General features: G+C 41.0%; 1 protein-coding gene across 1 annotated transcript in view; it reads left to right on the top strand.

The window, feature by feature from the left end:
• Positions 1-5,076: 5,076 nt before the first annotated feature.
• The window catches only part of klhl41a (kelch-like family member 41a), a 31,141-nt gene continuing 24,594 nt past the window's right edge, over positions 5,077-11,623 (top strand). Inside the window, exon 1 of the mRNA XM_061880074.1 lies at positions 5,077-6,460. Within this exon, the coding sequence (XP_061736058.1) occupies positions 5,384-6,460 (1,077 nt within the window). The 5' untranslated portion in view covers positions 5,077-5,383. The remainder of the gene's footprint in view (positions 6,461-11,623) is intronic.

Here is an 11,623-nt window from a genome sequence, read left to right as displayed (position 1 = left end):
GCTCCATCGTCTCCTGAGGACGCTCCATCGTCTCCTGAGGACGCTCCATCGTCTCCTGAGGACGCTCCATCGTCTCCTGAGGACGCTCCATCGTCTCCTGAGGACGCTCCATCGTCTCCTGAGGACGCTCCATCGTCTCCTGAGGACGCTCCATCGTCTCCTGAGGACGCTCCATCGTCTCCTGAGGACGCTCCATCGTCTCCTGAGGACGCTCCATCGTCTCCTGAGGACGCTCCATCGTCTCCTGAGGACGCTCCATCGTCCCCTGAGGACGCTCCATCGTCCCCTGAGGACGCTCCATCGTCCCCTGAGGACGCTCCATCGTCCCCTGAGGACGCTCCATCGTCCCCTGAGGACGCTCCATCGTCCCCTGAGGACGCTCCATCGTCCCCTGAGGACGCTCCATCGTCCCCTGAGGACGCTCCATCGTCCCCTGAGGACGCTCCATCGTCCCCTGAGGACGCTCCATCGTCCCCTGAGGACGCTCCATCGTCCCCTGAGGACGCTCCATCGTCCCCTGAGGACGCTCCATCGTCCCCTGAGGACGCTCCATCGTCCCCTGAGGACGCTCCATCGTCCCCTGAGGACGCTCCATCGTCCCCTGAGGACGCTCCATCGTCCCCTGAGGACGCTCCATCGTCCCCTGAGGACGCTCCATCGTCCCCTGAGGACGCTCCATCGTCCCCTGAGGACGCTCCATCGTCCCCTGAGGACGCTCCATCGTCCCCTGAGGACGCTCCATCGTCCCCTGAGGACGCTCCATCGTCCCCTGAGGACGCTCCATCGTCCCCTGAGGACGCTCCATCGTCCCCTGAGGACGCTCCATCGTCCCCTGAGGACGCTCCATCGTCCCCTGAGGACGCTCCATCGTCCCCTGAGGACGCTCCATCGTCCCCTGAGGACGCTCCATCGTCCCCTGAGGACGCTCCATCGTCCCCTGAGGACGCTCCATCGTCCCCTGAGGACGCTCCATCGTCCCCTGAGGACGCTCCATCGTCCCCTGAGGACGCTCCATCGTCCCCTGAGGACGCTCCATCGTCCCCTGAGGACGCTCCATCGTCCCCTGAGGACGCTCCATCGTCCCCTGAGGACGCTCCATCGTCCCCTGAGGACGCTCCATCGTCCCCGAGGACGCTCCATCGTCTCCCGAGGACGCTCCATCGTCTCCCGAGGACGCTCCATCGCCTCCCGAGGACGCTCCATCGTCTCCCGAGGACACTCCATCGTCCCCTGAGGACACTCCATCGTCTCCCGAGGACACTCCATCGTCTCCCGAGGACACTCCATCGTCTCCCGAGGACACTCCATCGTCTCCCGAGGACACTCCATCGTCTCCCGAGGACACTCCATCGTCTCCCGAGGACACTCCATCGTCTCCCGAGGACACTCCATCGTCTCCCGAGGACACTCCATCGTCTCCCGAGGACACTCCATCGTCCCCTGAGGACACTCCATCGTCTCCTGAGGACACTCCATCGTCTCTTTACTGAGCGTCCAACAACCCCTACATACCGCCTTTCAGGTAACCATCCGCCGTTAGGTGAAAGGAGCATGTACAGTCAAAATAAATTGTGTGACTAATCAAGTATATATATTTATATACATGATTAATGCAATATTTTTGGGTGATTAATCATGAGTTAACTGTATTTCTGACAGCCCGACTATAACCCCATCTGTCTTCCTGTTCTGGGACTGTACTGAAAACACATTTTGTTGTACTTTTTAAGTGCTGTGCCGGTAAAGTTCCAAAAGTAGTTATTAGGGCCACAGCAGGAGGCTCGATTTTAACATTATTATCCATCCATCCATCTATTTTCTACCGATTGTCCCTTTTGGGGTCGCGGGTGGTGCTGGAGCCTATCTCTGCTGCATTCAGGCGGAAGGCGTCGTACACCCTGGACAAGTCACTACCTCATCTCCGTAACATTATTATCATTAAAATCTATTTTAGATCCCAACAATGTGAAGCGAAGTGAATTATATTTATATAGCGCTTTTCTCTCGTGACTCAAAGCGCTTTACATAGTGAAACCCAATATCTAAGTTACATTTAAACCAGTGTGGGTGGCACTGGGAGCAGGTGGGTAAGGTGTCCTGCTCAAGGACACAACGGCAGTGACTAGGATGGCGGAAGCGGGATTCGAACCTACAACCCTCAAGTTGCTGGCATGGCCACTCTACCAACCGAGCTAAACCCCCCCAAACAATAATAGTTACAATTGTGTATTATTTATATGTATGCATGTACAAACCCCAAAAGCAGTGAAGTTGTCACCTTGTGTAAATGGTAAATACAACAAATCCTTTTCAACGTATATTCAATTGAATAGACTGTAAAGGCAAAATATTTCATGTTCACACTGAGAAACTTCAATTTTTTTTCAAATATTAGTTCATTTGGAATTAGATGCCTGCAACATGTTTCAAAAAAGCTGGTACAAGTGCCAAAAAAGAGTGAGAAAGTTGAGGAATGCTTGTCAAAGACTTGTTTGGAACATCCCACAGGTGTGCAGGCTAATTGGGAACAGGTGGGTGCCATGATTGGCTATAAAAGCAGCTTCCATGAAATGCTCACTCATTCACAAACAAGGACGGGGCGAGGGTCACCACTTTGTCAACAAATGCCTGAGCAAATTGTTTAAGAACATTTCTCAAGCAGCTATTGCAAGGAATTTAGGGATTTCACCATCTACGCTCCGTAATATCATCAAAAGGTTCAGAGAATCTGGAGAAATCACTGCACGTAAGCCATGATATTACGCACCTTGGATCCCTCAGGAGGTACTGCATCAAAAAGCCACATCAGTGTGTAAAGGATATCACCACTAGGGCTCAGGAAGACTTCAGAAAACCATTGTCAGTAGCTACAGTTGTTCAGTACATCTGGAAGTGCAAGTTAAGTGGGGCGGTATAGCTCGGTTGGTAGAGTGGCCGTGCCAGCAACTTGAGGGTTCCAGGTTCGATCCCCGCTTCCGCCATCCTATTCACTGCCGTTGTGTCCTTGGGCAGGACACCTTACCCACCTGCTCCCAGTGCCACCCACACTGGTTTAAAAATGTAACTTAGATATTGGGTTTCACTATGTAAAGCACTTTGAGTCACTAGAGAAAAGCGCTATACAAATATAATTCACTTCACTTCACTTAAAACTCTACTGTGCAAAGCCAAAGCCATTTATCAACAACACCCAGAAACTCCGCCGCACTGGCCCCGAGCTCATCTATGATGGATGGATGCAAAGTGGGAAAGTGTTCTGTGGTCTGACGAGTCCACATTTCAAAATGTTTTTGGAAACTGTGGACGACGTGTCCTCCGGAACAAAGAGGAAAACAACCATCCGGACTGTTCTAGGTGCAAAGTGTAAAAGCCAGCATCTGTGAGTTACGTATCCCGCTTCACCTGCCGGCAACTACAACCATTATGTTGATAGTATATATTTGTACCATAAATCTATTAACGTGGACCCCGACTTAAACAAGTTGAAAAACTTATTGGGGTGTTACCATTTAGTGGTCAATTGTACGGAATATGTACTGTACTGTGCAATCTACTAATAAAAGTATCAATCAAGTGTATTAGTGGCCAAAGCATGGCTAACTTACACATCTGTGAAGACACCATTAATGCTGAAAGGTACATACAGCTTTTGGAGCAACATATGTTGTTATCATGGACGCCCCTGCTTATTTCATCAATCAATCAATCAATGTTTATTTATATAGCCCTAATTCACAAATGTCTCAAAGGACTGTACAAACCATCAAACTCGGAAGAACCCACAAAAGGGCAAGGAAAACTCACACCCAGTGGGCAGGGAGAATTCACATCCAGTGGGACGCCAGTGACAATGCTGACTATGAGAAACCCTGGAGAGGACCTCAAATGTGGGCAACCCCCCCTCTCTAGGGGACCGAAAGAAATGGATGTCGAGCGGGTCTAACATGATACTGTGAAAGTTCAATCCATAGTGGCTCCAACACAGCCGCAAGAGTTCAGTTCAAAGCGGATCCAAGACAGCAGCGAGATTCCCGTCCACAGGAAACCATCCCAAGCGGAGGCGGATCAGCAGCGTAGAGATGTCCCCAACCGATACACAGGCGAGCGGTCCATCCTGGGTCTCGACTCTGGACAGCCAGTACTTCATCCATGGTTATCGGGCCGGACCCCCTCCAAAAGGGAGGGGGGGACATAGGAGAAAAAAGAAAAGAAGCGGCAGATCAACTGGTCTAAAAAGGGGGTCTATTTAAAGGCTAGAGTATACAAATGAGTTTTAAGGTGAGACTTAAATGCTTCTACTGAGGTAGCATCTCCAACTGTTACCGGGAGGGCATTCCAGAGTACTTTAAGCAAGACAATGCCAAGCCAGGTGTTACAACAGCGTGGCTTCATAGTAAAAGAGTGCGGGTACTAGCTGGCCTGCCTGTAGTCCAGACATTGCAAATGTGTGAAGGCTAAAATATGAGGCAGGAGACTGTTGAACAACTTAAGCTGTACATCAAGCAAGAATGGGAAAGAATTCCACTTCAAAAATGTGTCTCCTCAGTTCCCAAACCTTTACTGAGTGTTGTTCAAAGGAAAGGCCATGTAACACACTGGTAAAAATGCCTTTTTTGCAATGTGTTGCTGCCATTACATTCTAAGCTCACGATTATTTGCCCAAAAAAAGGTAAGTTTCTCAGTGTGAAGATGAAACATCTTGTCTTTGCAGTCTATTCAATTGAATATAAGTTGAAAAGGATTTGTTGTATTCTCTTATTTACCAATTACACAAGATGACAACTTAATGGGTTTTGCCTTTTGTATATGTATGCAAGTATAATTATTGCCAATGGATGGAAAAATGAAAGTATACATGATTTAATGCGATACGGTTTTGTGATTTCTTTTGACAGCCCCACCTGAAACACGGTCAGTCCACCTTCCGGTGTGCACACACAGCAGTCAAGTATTTGAGCAATGCTAAAAGAGGACAAAGTGTCATCTGCTGTCACAGCAGCTGTTCCCTCTGATGCTAACCCTCACAGCTCACAACTATCAGGGATTCATGACTACATTTTTCGACAGCACTTCAAAGCCAGGAAACCCATGTACTTAGTACCAAAACAAAGCTGACGGTTTTTGTGTTGTTTTCCTGCCTTGACTTGGCTTGCCAAAGTCCATTTCTTCGGAGAAAAGCTCCTTCAGCGAGGGCTACCAACAATGCCATTTTTAATCACCAGGGTGACGAGGCTTGGCAGTTGTTTTTACTCCATGACAGCTGAGTGCGGGGCCAGGCTAAATTTGGAGGAGCCCAGTTATATTAACCGTAGCTTCAGATCTCACTGCCTTAAAGCTCGGTGTCCTCACTACACTGCCGAACTTCAAGCCGTTTGTGAGCAGAATGGACCCTCAAGGCTTGAAGGAAGACCTCCGCCTCTTTCAGAGCACTTTGCTTCAGGATGGACTCAAAGAGCTCCTGAATGAGAACAAGTTGGTGGACTGCATCCTTAAAGTGGGTGACAGGAGCATCCCTTGCCATCGGCTCATTCTGGCCGCCTGCAGCCCCTACTTCCGGGAGATTTACTTCTCAGAGGACGGCAGGGAAATGGACAAAAAGGAAGTGGTTTTGGAGAACCTGGAGCCCGGCGTTATGGAGGCGATTGTAAACTACATGTACTCGGCAGAGATCGACATCAATGACGACAACGTGCAGGACATCATGGCGGTGGCCGGTCGCTTCCAGATCCCCTCGGTGTTCACCGTGTGTGTGAACTATCTCCAGAAGAAGCTGACCATGAAGAACTGCCTGGCCGTCTACAGGCTGGGGCTGATGCTCAACTGCCCCAGACTGGCCATAGCGGCTCGAGACTACATCGCCGATCGCTTTGTGACTGTCGCTAAGGACGAGGATTTCCTAGATCTGGCCTCTCATGAACTCTTCGCTCTTATCGGAGCCGACGCACTGAATGTGGAGAAGGAGGAGGTGGTGTTTGAGAGCCTGATGAGGTGGATCAGGAAAGACAAGGAGAATCGCATGAAGTCTTTGGAAGAGGCGTTCGACTGCGTCCGCTTCCGTCTGCTCCCGGAGAAATACTTCAAGGAAAAGGTGGAGAAGGACGACATCATCAAGAGTAACGCGGAAATTGTCAAAAAGATCAAAGTCATCAGGGAAGCGCTTGCGGGGAAGTTGCCCGAGAAGGAAAAGGGAGATGGAAGCGAGGAGGTGAAGTTGCCCGGATACTTGAACGATACCCGCAGATACGGCATGCACACCAAAGACGTGGTGCTGATGCTCAACGACAACGCGGCCGTGGCCTACGACGGCCAGGAGAACGAGTGCTTTTTGGCTGCCATGGCCGATCAAATTCCTCGAAACCACGTCAGTCTGGTGTCGAAGAAGAACAACCTCTACGTGCTCGGAGGACTTTTTGTGGATGAGGAGGACAAAGACCACCCGCTACAGTGCTACTTCTACCAGGTACGCTCCTGACACCTCATGCTGGGCAACGAGACTTGTTGCAAGTAAAACATAATGACACATAAATACAAAAGTCTTGTTGCAAGTACAACATAATGACACATAAATACAAAAGTCTTGTTGCAAGTACAACATAATGACACATAAATACAAAAGTCTTGTTGCAAGTAGAACATTATGACACATAAATACAAAAGTCTTGTTGCAAGTACAACATAATGACACATAAATACAAAAGTCTTGTTGCAAGTAGAACATAATGACACATAAATACAAAAGTCTTGTTGCAAGTAGAACATAATGACACATAAATACAAAAGTCTTGTTGCAAGTAGAACATAATGACACATAAATACAAAAGTCTTGTTGCAAGTAGAACATAATGACACATAAATACAAAAGTCTTGTTGCAAGTAGAACATAATGACACATAAATACAAAAGTCTTGTTGCAAGTAGAACATAATGACACATAAATACAAAAGTCTTGTTGCAAGTAGAACATAATGACACATAAATACAAAAGTATTGTTGCAAGTAGAACATAATGACACATAAATACAAAAGTCTTGTTGCAAGTAGAACATAATGACACATAAATACAAAAGTCTTGTTGCAAGTAGAACATAATGACACATAAATACAAAAGTCTTGTTGCAAGTAGAACATAATGACACATAAATACAAGTCTTGTTGCAAGTAGAACATAATGACACATAAATACAAAAGTCTTATTGCAAGTAGAACATAATGACACATAAATACAAAAGTCTTGTTGCAAGTAGAACATAATGACACATAAATACAAAAGTCTTGTTGCAAGTAGAACATAATGACACATAAATACAAAAGTCTTGTTGCAAGTAGAACATAATGACACATAAATACAAAAGTCGTGTTGCAAGTAGAACATAATGACACATAAATACAAAAGTCTTGTTGCAAGTACAACATAATGACACATAAATACAAAAGTCTTGTTGCAAGTACAACATAATGACACATAAATACAAAAGTCTTGTTGCAAGTACAACATAATGACACATAAATACAAAAGTCTTGTTGCAAGTACAACATAATGACACATAAATACAAAAGTCTTGTTGCAAGTAGAACATAATGACACATAAATACAAAAGTCTTGTTGCAAGTAGAACATAATGACACATAAATACAAAAGTCTTGTTGCAAGTACAACATAATGACACATAAATACAAAAGTCTTGTTGCAAGTACAACATAATGACACATAAATACAAAAGTCTTGTTGCTAGTAGAACATAATGACACATAAATACAAAAGTCTTGTTGCAAGTACAACATAATGACACATAAATACAAAAGTCTTGTTGCAAGTAGAACATAATGACACATAAATACAAAAGTCTTGTTGCAAGTACAACATAATGACACATAAATACAAAAGTCTTGTTGCAAGTAGAACATAATGACACATAAATACAAAAGTCTTGTTGCAAGTAGAACATTATGACACATAAATACAAAAGTCTTGTTGCAAGTACAACATAATGACACATAAATACAAAAGTCTTGTTGCAAGTAGAACATAATGACACATAAATACAAAAGTCTTGTTGCAAGTAGAACATAATGACACATAAATACAAAAGTCTTGTTGCAAGTAGAACATAATGACACATAAATACAAAAGTCTTGTTGCAAGTAGAACATAATGACACATAAATACAAAAGTCTTGTTGCAAGTAGAACATAATGACACATAAATACAAAAGTCTTGTTGCAAGTAGAACATAATGACACATAAATACAAAAGTCTTGTTGCAAGTAGAACATAATGACACATAAATACAAAAGTCTTGTTGCAAGTAGAACATAATGACACATAAATACAAGTCTTGTTGCAAGTAGAACATAATGACACATAAATACAAAAGTCTTATTGCAAGTAGAACATAATGACACATAAATACAAAAGTCTTGTTGCAAGTAGAACATAATGACACATAAATACAAAAGTCTTGTTGCAAGTAGAACATAATGACACATAAATACAAAAGTCTTGTTGCAAGTAGAACATAATGACACATAAATACAAAAGTCTTTGCAAGTAGAACATAATGACACATAAATACAAAAGTCTTGTTGCAAGTAGAACATAATGACACATAATACAAAAGTCTTGTTGCAAGTACAACATAATGACACATAAATACAAAAGTCTTGTTGCAAGTACAACATAATGACACATAAATACAAAAGTCTTGTTGCAAGTAGAACATAATGACACATAAATACAAAAGTCTTGTTGCAAGTAGAACATAATGACACATAAATACAAAAGTCTTGTTGCAAGTAGAACATAATGACACATAAATACAAAAGTCTTGTTGCAAGTAGAACATAATGACACATAAATACAAAAGTCTTGTTGCAAGTAGAACATAATGACACATAAATACAAAAGTCTTGTTGCAAGTAGAACATAATGACACATAAATACAAAAGTCTTGTTGCAAGTAGAACATAATGACACATAAATACAAAAGTCTTGTTGCAAGTAGAACATAATGACACATAAATACAAAAGTCTTGTTGCAAGTAGAACATAATGACACATAAATACAAAAGTCTTGTTGCAAGTAGAACATAATGACACATAAATACAAAAGTCTTGTTGCAAGTAGAACATAATGACACATAAATACAAAAGTCTTGTTGCAAGTAGAACATAATGACACATAAATACAAAAGTCTTGTTGCAAGTAGAACATAATGACACATAAATACAAAAGTCTTGTTGCAAGTAGAACATAATGACACATAAATACAAAAGTCTTGTTGCAAGTAGAACATAATGACACATAAATACAAAAGTCTTGTTGCAAGTAGAACATAATGACACATAAATACAAAAGTCTTGTTGCAAGTAGAACATAATGACACATAAATACAAAAGTCTTGTTGCAAGTAGAACATAATGACACATAAATACAAAAGTCTTGTTGCAAGTAGAACATAATGACACATAAATACAAAAGTCTTGTTGCAAGTAGAACATAATGACACATAAATACAAAAGTCTTGTTGCAAGTACAACATAATGACACATAAATACAAAAGTCTTGTTGCAAGTAGAACATAATGACACATAAATACAAAAGTCTTGTTGCAAGTAGCAACATAATGACACATAAATACAAAAGTCTTGTTGCAAGTACAACATAATGACACATAAATACAAAAGTCTTGTTGCAAGTAGAACATAATGACACATAAATACAAAAGTCTTGTTGCAAGTAGAACATAATGACACATAAATACAAAAGTCTTGTTGCAAGTAGAACATAATGACACATAAATACAAAAGTCTTGTTGCAAGTAGAACATAATGACACATAAATACAAAAGTCTTGTTGCAAGTAGAACATAATGACACATAAATACAAAAGTCTTGTTGCAAGTAGAACATAATGACACATAAATACAAAAGTCTTGTTGCAAGTAGAACATAATGACACATAAATACAAAAGTCTTGTTGCAAGTAGAACATAATGACACATAAATACAAAAGTCTTGTTGCAAGTAGAACATAATGACACATAAATACAAAAGTCTTGTTGCAAGTAGAACATAATGACACATAAATACAAAAGTCTTGTTGCAAGTAGAACATAATGACACATAAATACAAAAGTCTTGTTGCAAGTAGAACATAATGACACATAAATACAAAAGTCTTGTTGCAAGTAGAACATAATGACACATAAATACAAAAGTCTTGTTGCAAGTAGCAACATAATGACACATAAATACAAAAGTCTTGTTGCAAGTAGAACATAATGACACATAAATACAAAAGTCTTGTTGCAAGTACGAACATAATGACACATAAATACAAAAGTCTTGTTGCAAGTAGAACATAATGACACATAAATACAAAAGTCTTGTTGCAAGTAGAACATAATGACACATAAATACAAAAGTCTTGTTGCAAGTAGAACATAATGACACATAAATACAAAAGTCTTGTTGCAAGTAGAACATAATGACACATAAATACAAAAGTCTTGTTGCAAGTAGAACATAATGACACATAAATACAAAAGTCTTGTTGCAAGTAGAACATAATGACACATAAATACAAAAGTCTTGTTGCAAGTAGAACATAATGACACATAAATACAAAAGTCTTGTTGCAAGTACAACATAATGACACATAAATACAAAAGTCTTGTTGCAAGTAGAACATAATGACACATAAATACAAAAGTCTTGTTGCAAGTACAACATAATGACACATAAATACAAAAGTCTTGTTGCAAGTAGAACATAATGACACATAAATACAAAAGTCTTGTTGCAAGTAGAACATAATGACACATAAATACAAAAGTCTTGTTGCAAGTAGAACATAATGACACATAAATACAAAAGTCTTGTTGCAAGTAGAACATAATGACACATAAATACAAAAGTCTTGTTGCAAGTAGAACATAATGACACATAAATACAAAAGTCTTGTTGCAAGTAGAACATAATGACACATAAATACAAAAGTCTTGTTGCAAGTAGAACATAATGACACATAAATACAAAAGTCTTGTTGCAAGTAGAACATAATGACACATAAATACAAAAGTCTTGTTGCAAGTAGAACATAATGACACATAAATACAAAAGTCTTGTTGCAAGTAGAACATAATGACACATAAATACAAAAGTCTTGTTGCAAGTAGAACATAATGACACATAAATACAAAAGTCTTGTTGCAAGTAGAACATAATGACACATAAATACAAAAGTCTTGTTGCAAGTAGAACATAATGACACATAAATACAAAAGTCTTGTTGCAAGTAGAACATAATGACACATAAATACAAAAGTCTTGTTGCAAGTACAACATAATGACACATAAATACAAAAGTCTTGTTGCAAGTAGAACATAATGACACATAAATACAAAAGTCTTGTTGCAAGTAGAACATAATGACACATAAATACAAAAGTCTTGTTGCAAGTAGAACATAATGACACATAAATACAAAAGTCCTTGTTGCAAGTAGAACATAATGACACATAAATACAAAAGTCTTGTTGCAAGTAGAACATAATGACACATAAATACAAAAGTCTTGTTGCAAGTAGCAACATAATGACACATAAAAATACAAGAAAAGTC

This window comes from Nerophis ophidion, linkage group LG19 (assembly GCF_033978795.1).
Source record: "Nerophis ophidion isolate RoL-2023_Sa linkage group LG19, RoL_Noph_v1.0, whole genome shotgun sequence".
Classification (NCBI taxonomy): domain Eukaryota; kingdom Metazoa; phylum Chordata; class Actinopteri; order Syngnathiformes; family Syngnathidae; genus Nerophis; species Nerophis ophidion.
The sequence above is the reverse complement of the archived record's forward strand: the minus strand, read 5'-3'. Positions and strand labels throughout refer to the sequence as shown.